A 12,949-nucleotide genomic window follows, 5' to 3' on the forward strand; every position below is an offset into this window, starting at 1 on the left:
ACAAAAATGACAAAAATGACAAAAATGACAAAAATGACAAAAATGACAAAAATGACAAAAATGACAAAAATGACAAAAATGACAAAAATGACAAAAATGACAAAAATGACAAAAATGACAAAAATGACAAAAATGACAAAAATGACAAAAATGACAAAAATGACAAAAATGACAAAAATGACAAAAATGACAAAAATGACAAAAATGACAAAAATGACAAAAATGACAAAAATGACAAAAATGACAAAAATGACAAAAATGACAAAAATGACAAAAATGACAAAAATGACAAAAATGACAAAAATGACAAAAATGACAAAAATGACAGAAATGACAAAAATGACAAAAATGACAAAAATGACAAAAATGACAAAAATGACAAAAATGACAAAAATGACAAAAATGACAAAAATGACAAAAATGACAAAAATGACAAAAATGACAAAAATGACAAAAATGACAAAAATGACAAAAATGACAAAAATGACAAAATGACAAAAATGACAAAAATGACAAAAATGACAAAAATGACAAAAATGACAAAAATGACAAAAATGACAAAAATGACAAAAATGACAAAAATGACAAAAATGACAAAAATGACAAAAATGACAAAAATGACAAAAATGACAAAAATGACAAAAATGACAAAAATGACAAAAATGACAAAAATGACAAAAATGACAAAAATGACAAAAATGACAAAAATGACAAAAATGACAAAAATGGCAAAAATGACAAAAATGACAAAAATGACAAAAATGACAAAAATGACAAAAATGACAAAAATGACAAAAATGACAAAAATGACAAAAATGACAAAAATGACAAAAATGACAAAAATGACAAAAATGACAAAAATGACAAAAATGACAAAAATGACAAAAATGACAAAAATGACAAAAATGACAAAAATGACAAAAATGACAAAAATGACAAAAATGACAAAAATGACAAAAATGACAAAAATGACAAAAATGACAAAAATGACAAAAATGACAAAAATGACAAAAATGACAAAAATGACAAAAATGACAAAAATGACAAAAATGACAAAAATGACAAAAATGACAAAAATGACAAAAATGACAAAAATGACAAAAATGACAAAAATGACAAAAATGACGAAAATGACAAAAATGACAAAAATGACAAAATTGACAAAATTGACAAAATTGACAAAAATGACAAAAATGACAAAAATGACAAAAATGACAAAAATGACAAAAATGACAAAAATGACAAAAATGACAAAAATGACAAAAATGACAAAAATGACAAAAATGACAAAAATGACAAAAATGACAAAAGTGACAAAAATGACAAAAATGACAAAAATGACAAAAATGACAAAAATGACAAAAATGACAAAAATGACAAAAATGACAAAAATGACAAAAATGACAAAAATGACAAAATTGACAAAAATGACAAAAATGACAAAAATGACAAAAATGACAAAAATGACAAAAATGACAAAAATGACAAAAATGACAAAAATGACAAAAATGACAAAAATGACAAAAATGACAAAAATGACAAAAATGACAAAAATGACAAAAATGACAAAAATGACAAAAATGACAAAAATGACAAAAATGACAAAAATGACAAAAATGACAAAAATGACAAAAATGACAAAAATGACAAAAATGACAAAAATGACAAAAATGACAAAAATGACAAAAATGACAAAAATGACAAAAATGACAAAAATGACAAAAATGACAAAAATGACAAAATGACAAACATGACAAAAATGACAAAAATGACAGAAATGACAAAAATGACAAAAATGACAAAAATGACAAAAATGACAAAAATGACAAAAATGACAAAAATGACAAAAATGACAAAAATGACAAAAATGACAAAATTGTCAAAAATGACAAAATTGTCAAAAATGACAGAAATTACAAAAATTTCAATAATTACAAAAATGACAGAAATGACAAAAATGACAAAAAATGACAAAAATGACAAAAATGACAAAAATGACAAAAATGACAAAAATGACAAAAATGACAAAAATGACAAAAAAAAATGACAAAAATGACAAAATTTACAAAAAAAGGCAAAAATGACAATTTTAAGAAAATGAGAAAAATGAACAAAATATCAAAAAGGAAAAATGAACAAAATATCAAAAAGGAAATATGAAAAATTTTACAAAATTGTTAAAAATATTAAAAATTACACGAAAGTGAAAAATAAGACAAATTTGAAAAATTATATTGATATATAGATTTCTTGAAACTGAACAAAAATGTTCATTTCAACAATTGTTTTTTTTTCAACTATCAATTTTTTTGAAATTATATTTCATGTGTTTCCAGATGTAATTTAGAGGCTGTTAGAGAGACTTCTATCCACTGTCAAGTGTATTAAATCAATTTTTTTTTAAAACCTTAAACAGATGCAGTATAAATATATTCGAAATACGTCGAGGGTATTTCATTTTCCATTACAACAAAATATTGACGTGATAGTAATTGATTGATTTTCATGAACTTACAGGAAATTTTGCGAGTCAAATAGGGTAACGGACCTATTTTGGATGCTTTGGGAAGTAGCTATGCTGAAACAAAAAAAAATTCATGTCTCAACTTTTGACTGCTATATCCGTTCATTACGCAGATCAAGGCTTTTTCTATCGAAACATATCGTTTTTTGTTGCAATGTAACAAGATTTAAGTCTCAGTATGGTATTTTCTATAACCGACTGTAGAGCCAAAAAAGTACCATTTTTACGGATTAATGGTTACTTGGGTTATTTTCGACATGAGTCAAATTGCTATGAAATCAAGTTTTTTTGGTTCTTCGAGCTTGCAAACTAGTTTTCAAGTGTTTAATAATACTGTAAACATGTTTGTAGTTGTTAAATTCAACACAGTTATGCAGAAAACCCTTTGAAAGTTCACTCCAATAATGACACGTCCTCCTGAAATGGGCATGATTCGACCCAACTGTAAAAAATCAAAATTTTATTCTCAATTTTCTCTCTCTCTCTTATCAACTTATTTGAATAGAGTTTTAGATTTGATTAGAATCATAATTAGTGGCATCAACTATATTTGTCCCTAATGTTCATGATTAACATGATTTATGGAAGAAATATTGGAAAAAAGCTGCAAGGTGGTCCAAAATTTGTAACCGGTCCAAAATTAGTCTTTTACCCTACCACTAGTTTTTTTTTTTTATTAATTTCTTCAGCAAGAATACATAGGGTCAAATCAGCAGAAAAACAACGGTTTCTCGTGGAGTCCATCCGTCGTCGGGTTCCATCATAGAAAAAAATGGCCTCACCCTATATCTGCATCTATTCCCTCGCAAAAACAAAACAATCGAAATGAAAACGAAACAAACTTACCCCGCCTCCTTCCGCGGCGATCCGTTCCTACTTCTAAGCGTAGCGTTTTTATTTACAATGACGGTGGCCCCGGCTAAAACGTTCGGACTTCCGGGTGGCGATGATCCCTTGTTGTTGTTCGCTTGATGATTGGGATGGTGCTGTTGATGGTGTTGATGCGGTTGTTGCTGCAGTTGCTGCGTCTGCGGTGTGTCTCCGAGGATTTCGGTCCCGATGCTGGACGCCGCGTAGCCCGAATCGTGATTCCCGTTCGGGTCCGAGGGAATCTGAGTGGTTGTGATCTGGGCCACCACACTGTGCCAGGCCAATGAACGACACGAAACACCGCAAGGGGTACAAATTTACGTGGTTTTTGGGTGGTGTTTTTTTTTCGTTTTGTTTTGCGTTTTCAAAGGATGATGGTGCCAGGTGTTGTCAGACGGTCACACAAATTCGAGTTTGTGATATTTTGACATATTGGGCAGACACGCAGAAACAGCAGAGAAACAAATTGAAGAGAGAGAGAGAGAGAAAAAAACAGACAAAAACGAAACGTTGGACGATTGGGAAAAGAATTTCGAGAACCCGTTAGTAGTTACTCGTTGCATAGACATTGGGGAGTTATTTTGGGTGTTTTTGTTTCTAGGATTTTTTTTTAACACTCCGCTAACAATACGCAAACACCTTTTTCGATGGTGGATTTGCAGGAAGTTTGAAACAAAAATAAAAGAATAAAACAGTTGATCGAATTTCATGCATTCAGGGATTTTTGTAGCAACCGGGGGAGTAATCGGAACCTGTGACAAAGGCTTTGGCAACATGCAGGATTATGGTTTTAACAGTTTCGATCCTCAACGACAGTCAATTTCCTGCTGAATGACATGCGACTTCAGTATCATGCATCTTAAAGGGAAAGTTCCGGCTGATATAGCTATGTTTTTTGTTTGAAATATCTTTTTTCATTCTCTAATAAAATGTTGTTAAAATTATCACTAATCGACTATATTAACGTCTCGTTTCATAAGGTGGAATTCCAGCTTCGTAAATATGAAAAATTCTAGGAATATTCAAAAGGGATCCAGATTTATATGAGAAAAAAACATAACTTAATAAATCGTATGTGCTAAAAACCCAAACTTTTTTTTCTTATTCATAAGTACACATGCTAATTCGAGTCAGATTCGAATACGAGAAAAAGTCGAACAGCAACTAACACGATGTATAAAGCCATTGAAAGCTTGTCTGCTTAAAAATAAAATATCACTTCAATAAACATATTTCATTTGTTTACACCCACAAATATCTTTTTTCATTTATTAAGTTATACTAATTACTGTAGGTCTTGTTACCCATATAAAGGTGACGATTTAAGAACGTCTTATTGGTGGGTATAACCACGAGAAAAAAAATCAAATAAAAAGCCTAGAAACTGGGCATGATTCTATTTGGTGATTCAAGAATTGAATAAACAATTAAAAAGATCAATATCAGGAGTTTTTATGGGTTTTGGATTGTTTTTATCATATTTAAATGCATTTTTTTTTTTGCATAAACTTAAAAATTGATTTTTTTTTCACAGTAAAACTTAAATAACTTCCTTCAGCAAAGTTGCACTGCATTACATTTGCCATCTTTTAATTTCGTTGTTATAAGAAAACCTTAATCTGAAGTATACTTTATTTTTACAAAAAATCATAGTTTTGCGAAAATAATGAATCATACATACAAATTAACTGTCCAAAACAGTGCCAAAAATGTTTATTTTAAAACACACGTTATATAAAAAACTTTATTAGGATAAGTGTCAGAAAAATTGCCTTTTTTTGAATCGAACCAGTGCGACCTCTAAACATTGTTTTTCTGAGTCGCCGCCATATAAAAGTTTGTATCGCCAACCATAAGCTTGAACCATAAGTTGAAGGTTGAGCCCCCAGTACTCTACATTCTTCTCATATCGTTTTGGTTTCAGTTTGATAATTTTTAAAATTAAATCAATAAGCATTTTATAAGGTGTTTAAGCATTTAGTATTTGGCAAGATAAATCAACTAGATCATGGAGTAAGATTGCCAGATTTTTTTCAGCACGTTTCCGGGCCAGACAAATCGGGCAATATTCATTAAAAACTTGGCAAAATCCGGGAGTTTTATTTCTAAATTGACAAAAAAAATCCGGGCACTATCCAGCCAAATTTTGTCAAACCCAGAAAATAAATCAACAGGATTCAAGATAAAAAACTTCAAACAAAATAATTTTTTCATCAAAATTCATAAACAGATTTTGAAATTTTATTTCAGGCTTCGAAAAAACCTTTCATGATTATTTTTGCAAAATCTGCTCAAAAATTTTTGTTTTGATGGCTGAATATTTGGTGGCTAAATAGAAAATTTTTACAACACATTTTAGTTTTTGTTTGATTTGCCAAATAAAAAAATCCGGGCATTTTCCAATGAAATCCGGGCAATAGGGCCAGGCCGGACTATTCCCAAATTTTTTTATCAAACATCCTGGCAAACCCGGATAAGACTGGGCAATCTAGCAACCTTATTTTAGAGACAGGTACCTACCCTGAATCAATGAGGTTCAAAGAAATTTGACGAACAAACACGCACACGATTCCAGAACTCGCTATTCAAAAAGTAAAAAAAGTAAACAAAGCCTTCGTCACCTGCCAGGATGTTTATGTATTCTAGGCGTGTATCGTAAACAGCAGTTGGCAATGATTTTTTTCTCTTGTTTTTGCTGTTGAAATTTTTTGTTGTTAGTTTAAAAATTCAACTGACGTCACGAATTGCCATGATTACAATGTTTACAAAAAAAAAAACTTTTACTAACACTTAGCACGGGATTTCCATCGCCACCTGAGATATGTGTACAGGTTGACCCTGAATGGTTTATGATAGCTAGAGTTATTCCTATATTTAAATGTGGAGAAACTCTCGATGTAAATAACTACCGTCCCATATCTACTTTAAGCATTTTAGTAAGGTTTTCGATAAGCTTTTAAAAGCCAGAATGAACAGTTTTCTTAGAAAATATTACGTTTTCTACAATCTCTAATATGGGATTAGATCTGGATCAAGTATGCTTACAGCCATCTGAGAATTGATGGATACTGTAATTGGAAAAATAGATGCCAAAAACATCGTGGGTGGCCTATTGCTAGAATAAATTACCGCTGCGTGGTATACCTCGTCTATTTGCTGATAAAACAGCCTTATTTTATCTTGAAATCTGTCCAAATGCTGTTTTTACCAACTAGGAAGAAGACTTTAAACTATTTCACAAATATTTTTTCAGCTAACCTCCTGACCCTTCTTAACCTCTATCTTAAACGAAGTACATGATTTTTCAATCTCCCAGGAAAAAAATCGAATTTTATTGGGATCTCAATTTATCCAATACCGAGGTTACCATCTTCAAGTATCTAGGAATAATTCTAGAAAAAACTCTGTCATGGTTCTGTCAAATTGAGTTTTATGGAGAGTGAAAACTTTTGTTCCACGTTATATTTTAATTAAATTTTATTTTACTTTTGTACACTCCCGTGTATACTATTTAATAGCTGTTTGGGGCAGAGTGTCGTTATCCCTTGTTTCTCGTCTACAAACCCTTCAAAACCGTTGTCTGAAAACCATATTCAATTTTCCGTTTCTCTATCCAACCAGTTTAATTTATTCCAATCGCTCTCACAATATAAAACCTCTCTCCATACTTTGTGATAAACAAACTATAACCAATGTTTTTGATAACTAAAACTCTTCAAACAATAATTAAAACTTAAGAATCAATGCGGGCTTACGATATTACAATACTCGTCAACGTCGAATTTCTATCATTCCAACAAAATTCTACAGCCTTCCTGAAAAAATTCAAAACAGTTCCAGAAATATTTTTAAGACGAAATTTATGCAGTACTACATAAATAACTAAAACCTATTATCAATCAACCACTTATTTCAGCATTTTTTTTTTCAATTTTCTTAGCAATAAATTAATTTTAAATTTTTTAATTAAAGTCGCATTCTTAGTTTCTTTTTTTTTAACAATTCTTTAACATCTTAGTTTTTCATAAGTTCAATAATGGATCTCTTAAAAGTATAGATGTTCATCCACTGAGATTTTTTTTAAAACAAATATTGTTAAATTGCCTAATTACATTTCTTCTTCGCATTTAATAATCACAAATCGAGCTTTTTGGTGTGGGGGAGTGTGATAGGCCGCTTAGATAAACATGAAAAAAAAATAATTGTTTAAAATAATATTCCTTGAATGACGCCTATTTTTGCTTTGACGAAGAAATCATAAAATAAATAATGCGCGCACTATGCTGGTAGACTTAGTTTTATATTTTTTCTCAGTTTGATTGAAATTTTAACACCATTAATAACCTGATTTTTCGTTGCAGAAGATAAAATAAATAAAATCTGATTCGTGAAAGTGAATGAAACTTCAATTTTGCCTTTATTTTGGTAAATTGGAACCTATTGTAACCTGATTCAGACATCGGGAAAAACACAGCAACTAATGCTGTCATTATTGCATGCTAGCATTATTAGACTGATTCGTGTTTTTTTTTGAAGATTTTTTAAGCAACGTTTACATGAGTAAATTGGATTTTTTGGGTTTGAATGAGAAAATTTAATGTTTTATACTAATAAAATCAAAATCATTTTTGTTTCTTCTCTGGAATAGAAGGAAATTTTTCGCTGAATAACTTTGTCGAAGACCGCAACTTCGTATTACTATAAGGCAAAAAAGTTATAAGTTGATTAACAGGGGTTTGTCTTTTGGCATTAAGAAACAATAATATCAATTGCATCTCTGCTGGATGCCTAGCGAGTTATTGCAGGATTACTTTTCAGTTGAATGAGTTTTGGATTTATCACCGCGATTGTTTGTTCTTCGAAATTATCGACGTTTTGCGGTGAGTTTTAATAATAATAAAACAGATTTACCAGTTGTCCATACGTTTCGAGCTACTCTGGCATTCGCTCCTCCTCAGTGGACACTAAAATTATATTTTACTTTTTAACATTAAACTTTAAATCTAAATTTTTAATTTTAACTTACAATTGACTGGCCATCGTCTGAACTATTTTGATTTTGGACAGTTTGTTTTGTTTTGCGTTTACATTTGTTTGTCAATGTCTGTGTCAATTTTGCGATTATGGGGTCGTAGGCGGTCTTAAAATTTAACGAGTCTCTCTGCCTATTAACGACATTATCGTCACCTCTCAATTTGATGTAAATTTCCAATATTTTGGTATTTTCAAAATCAAAAAGGTGCCCAGTTTCTAGACAGTGCTGTGCTAGACCTGTATTTATTTGTTTTGTGGATACATTTGTCTTGTGTTGCTTCAAACGTTTTTCTAAAAACTGGCTCGTTTCTCCTACATATGATTTACTACATCCTCCACATGTTATTTCGTAAACAACATTTATGTTTTTGTTCTTCGGAATCTTGTCATTGGTTTTTGTGAAAATCATATTTTTGACCTTGTCTAATGGCTGAAAAGCGACGTTGATATCAAATTGTTTTAAGTATCTGGACAATTTTTCTCCCAAACCAGCATAGTACGGAATGGTTACAAAATTATGCATATTCTTACTGGACACGCTTAAGCTATTGTATAATTTGTGTGTTCGTTCTTTAATTACATTTCTTACAAGATGTGAGGGGTAGTTATTAATTTTTAATATGTTTTTAACTGTCTTGAGTGTTTTTTCCCTGTATCTTGTGTGAGTGAGCCTAATTGCTCTGTCCACCAATGCGATTATTGTATTTTTTTATGTGAAAAAGGGCTAACGGAGTTAAAATCTAAATATCTACCTTTCTCATCTTTGGGGAGCCATTCCGTTGATATCGTGTTCGTTTCTCGGCGTAAAATTGTATCCAAGAATTTGATTTTACCATTCACCTCGTGTTCGATTGTAAACTGCAGCCTTTGATGAAACCCATTAAATGTACGATCAAGCGATATGTGGACGACTGCTTGGTTGCTGCAAAGAGTGATGAACAAAACGAAATCGTCCGTACATTTAATGGGTTTCATCAAAGGCTGCAGTTTACAATCGAACACGAGGTGAATGGTGAAATCAAATTCTTGGATACAATTTTACGCCGAGAAACGAACACGATATCAACGGAATGGCTCCCCAAAGATGAGAAAGGTAGATATTTAGATTTTTACTCCGTTAGCCCTTTTTCACATAAAAAAATACAATAATCGCATTGATGGACAGAGCAATTAGGCTCACTCACACAAGATACAGGGAAAAAAACACTCAAGACAGTTAAAAACATATTAAAAATTAATAACTATCCCTCACATCTTGTAAGAAATGTAATTAAAGAACGAACACACAAATTATACAATAGCTTAAGCGTGTCCAGTAAGAATATGCATAATTTTGTAACCATTCCGTACTATGCTGGTTTGGGAGAAAAATTGTCCAGATACTTAAAACAATTTGATATCAACGTCGCTTTTCAGCCATTAGACAAGGTCAAAAATATGATTTTCACAAAAACCAATGACAAGATTCCGAAGAACAAAAACATAAATGTTGTTTACGAAATAACATGTGAAAGATGTAGTAAATCATATGTAGGAGAAACGAGCCAGTTTTTAGAAAAACGTTTGAAGCAACACAAGACAAATGTATCCACAAAACAAATAAGTACAGGTCTAGCACAGCACTGTCTAGAAACTGGGCACCTTTTTGATTTTGAAAATACCAAAATATTGGAAAGAGTTACTGGATACAATGCTAGAATAACTGCCGAAACATTTTACATCAAATTGAGAGGTGACGATAATGTCGTTAATAGGCAGAGAGACTCGTTAAATTTAAAGACCGCTTACGACCCTATAATCGCAAAATTGACACAGACACTGACAAACAAATGTAAACCCAAAACAAAACAAACTGTCCAAAATCAAAATAGTTCAGACGATGGCCAGTCAATTGTAAGTTAAAATTAAAAATTTAGATTTAAAGTTTAATGTTAAAAAGTAAAATATAATTTTAGTGTCCACTGAGGAGGAGCGAATGCCAGAGTAGCTCGAAACGTATGGACAACTTGTAAATCTGTTTTATTATTATTAAAACTCACCGCAAAACGTCGATAATTTCGAAGAACAATTTTCAGTTGAATGTATTGTTTTTCAATGTAAAAGACCTACACCTAATCACTTTTTTTAAATAAGATACTTAGTTACAATCTTCGACAAAGTTGTTCAGCGGAAAACTTCCTTTACAAAATTTTAAATTGGCATAATAACCATAAACATCCTTGGTCCTACAGAAAAAAAAAACAAAAGTAATGTTGATTTCTCAGTACAAAATATATGATTTTCCCATACTATCCTAAAAGTAAAGAAGTGCTCATGTAAACGTTACTCAAAAATTCTGCCAAAAATCATGGATAAAACGAAGCATTTTTAATCCTAGGGTTTATTAAATTAAAAAATGAATCAAAATCGACTCAGTCTAATCATTGATCGGATCTCATATTGGTTTGGAATTTAACGTGGAGAAAGAAAATTGGTCAATTGCTACACACTAGAAGTGGATTCCAAATCCTTTCTTATAAAAATTTACGGATTATCAATATCAAATGTATTTGATGTTTTTAAAAATATTTTTTTCTTTTATATTTATTCATCTGTGAATATTTTTTTCATAAAATAATAAATAACACTTTTTTTTAATGATAACAAAAAAAAAAGAATATATTTTTCTATTCTTATTTGCTTTAACATGCAAATGTGTTGCAAAGGTTAACATATTTTTTTCGTATGCCAAAAGGGGTTTTTAGTAGTTCAAAATAATTTTATTGTCAACTAGTTGAGTCGGTAACCTTTGTTTTACTTTTAGCTTAATAAATCAATATGAATAATGAACTTCTTCTATACAATCCTAACAATCCTAACAATCTGATTCGGGATTTTGTGTTTAAATAATATGAAAGAAAGAATAGAAGAAAGCTTGATAGGTGTTGAAATTTTAGGCTTAAGGGCATGTTGATGAAAAGCTCCCATGAATTGTTACGCCTTTGCTCTACACAGTTAGCTACTTGTGTTGAATGTTCAAATTCATGCATTGGGAAACCAAGAGTGTGATCAATAATTTCAAAAAATTTAATAGGGTGATTTTTTGTTCTTTGCCCCATTGTTGCACTAGATGACTAAAGTTGTCAATATCACAGTCGTCTTACTTTTTTCCAAGCATTATACTGGATCAAATTAATTTGAATATTCACTGATTAATCATTACTTTACTTTTTCTTGTTTTTTTTCACGTTTTTTTTGCTAATTATTAATCAAATCCTCAAGATTCCTTCAACGGCAAACAAGGTTTTACGTCAGAACAAAAGATTTTTTGATTCGATTTTATTTATGAATCGTTTATTGGACTATTTTAACATCTTGTTTTCTTAGAACATAGAACCTATAGAACTAAAGAAAATATTGTATCGTGCAAGAATTGATCCGCTAAATCTTTTCTTGCACTTTTACTGTACATCAATTTATTCTCTACTTGGCCGCATAACTAATAAGCTTGATAAGATGCGAAGTTATCTGATTGCAATTGTCATTTTGGGATTCATATATTACGAATTAATAAGTGGGATAATAGCATGTAACGTTTTCTTGATTTTGATTATTAAATTTGATATGAATTTGTTAGGTACATGGGAGAGGAATTTAAAATTATCGAGAATTGAGTTGCTTAATATTCGAATTTTAAAAGTTTCTGTGCTCTGATCAACAGTTTTCCACTCAAAACTTGCTATTTTTTTCACTTTATGTTGATTTTCAATAACATTATTTGAAATAAAAGACACTTTAAATATAATGTTTGATTTTTTTTATGATATTTGATGGCTTCCTTTTTATGCAAATTCTTTTATTTGAAAGTTAATCATGACTAAAATTTTTCCATAGTTCAATTGATATATTTTTCAAATCTTTGAAAGGAAGTAGGTATCAAGCTTTTTAAACTAGTTGAACAATTGATGTATGTATGGAAAGTCGCGCAACTTGCAATGCCTGAAAAGTGTTAAAGTAGCCTTAAGGCACTTGAACTGCCTTGGTTTTGGGGAAATTGTTTTATACCAGATTTATTTTGAAGTTCTTCGTCCCGACCTTTAGCTCAATATTTTTGTTAATAATTTGAAGATATTTCTGCATAACCACTGATTACCAAACTTTGGGATGATTTGTTGCATCTACTTCGCAGATTGAAAGATCTGGAATACTTTTGATCTCATCTGATATTTTTTCAAAAGTTCAAATCTGCCGTCGGGTTGAAAAAAAAAAGCAGACATAACTTCGACACACTGAATTGGATCAAAACAGTTTTTCATGTCAAATGTTATGGGGAAATATTCAATGTGATGTGATTGTTTCATGGAGATTGATGAAATGTTACAGGAGTATCATTCATCACAAATTATCCCACATGCATGAAAAAGGTATTTTAATCAACTAAATTTTTCTCCTATAAAACTGCATTTGTCACTTTGGGCCTTTCAGAATATTTTTCGTATAAAAACACCTTTAAGTTCGTTTCATGGAATGATTTTAAATATC

General features: G+C 30.6%; 1 protein-coding gene across 1 annotated transcript in view; it reads right to left on the reverse strand.

The window, feature by feature from the left end:
* LOC129754562 (dopamine D2-like receptor) overlaps positions 1–12,949 on the reverse strand; it is an 83,641-nt gene that overhangs the window by 56,656 nt on the left and 14,036 nt on the right. Inside the window, exon 3 of the mRNA XM_055750703.1 lies at positions 3,371–3,664. Coding sequence (XP_055606678.1) covers positions 3,371–3,664 — 294 coding nt within the window. The remainder of the gene's footprint in view (positions 1–3,370; positions 3,665–12,949) is intronic.

The sequence above is a fragment of the Uranotaenia lowii genome, chromosome 3 (genome assembly GCF_029784155.1).
Source record: "Uranotaenia lowii strain MFRU-FL chromosome 3, ASM2978415v1, whole genome shotgun sequence".
Lineage (NCBI taxonomy): Eukaryota > Metazoa > Arthropoda > Insecta > Diptera > Culicidae > Uranotaenia > Uranotaenia lowii.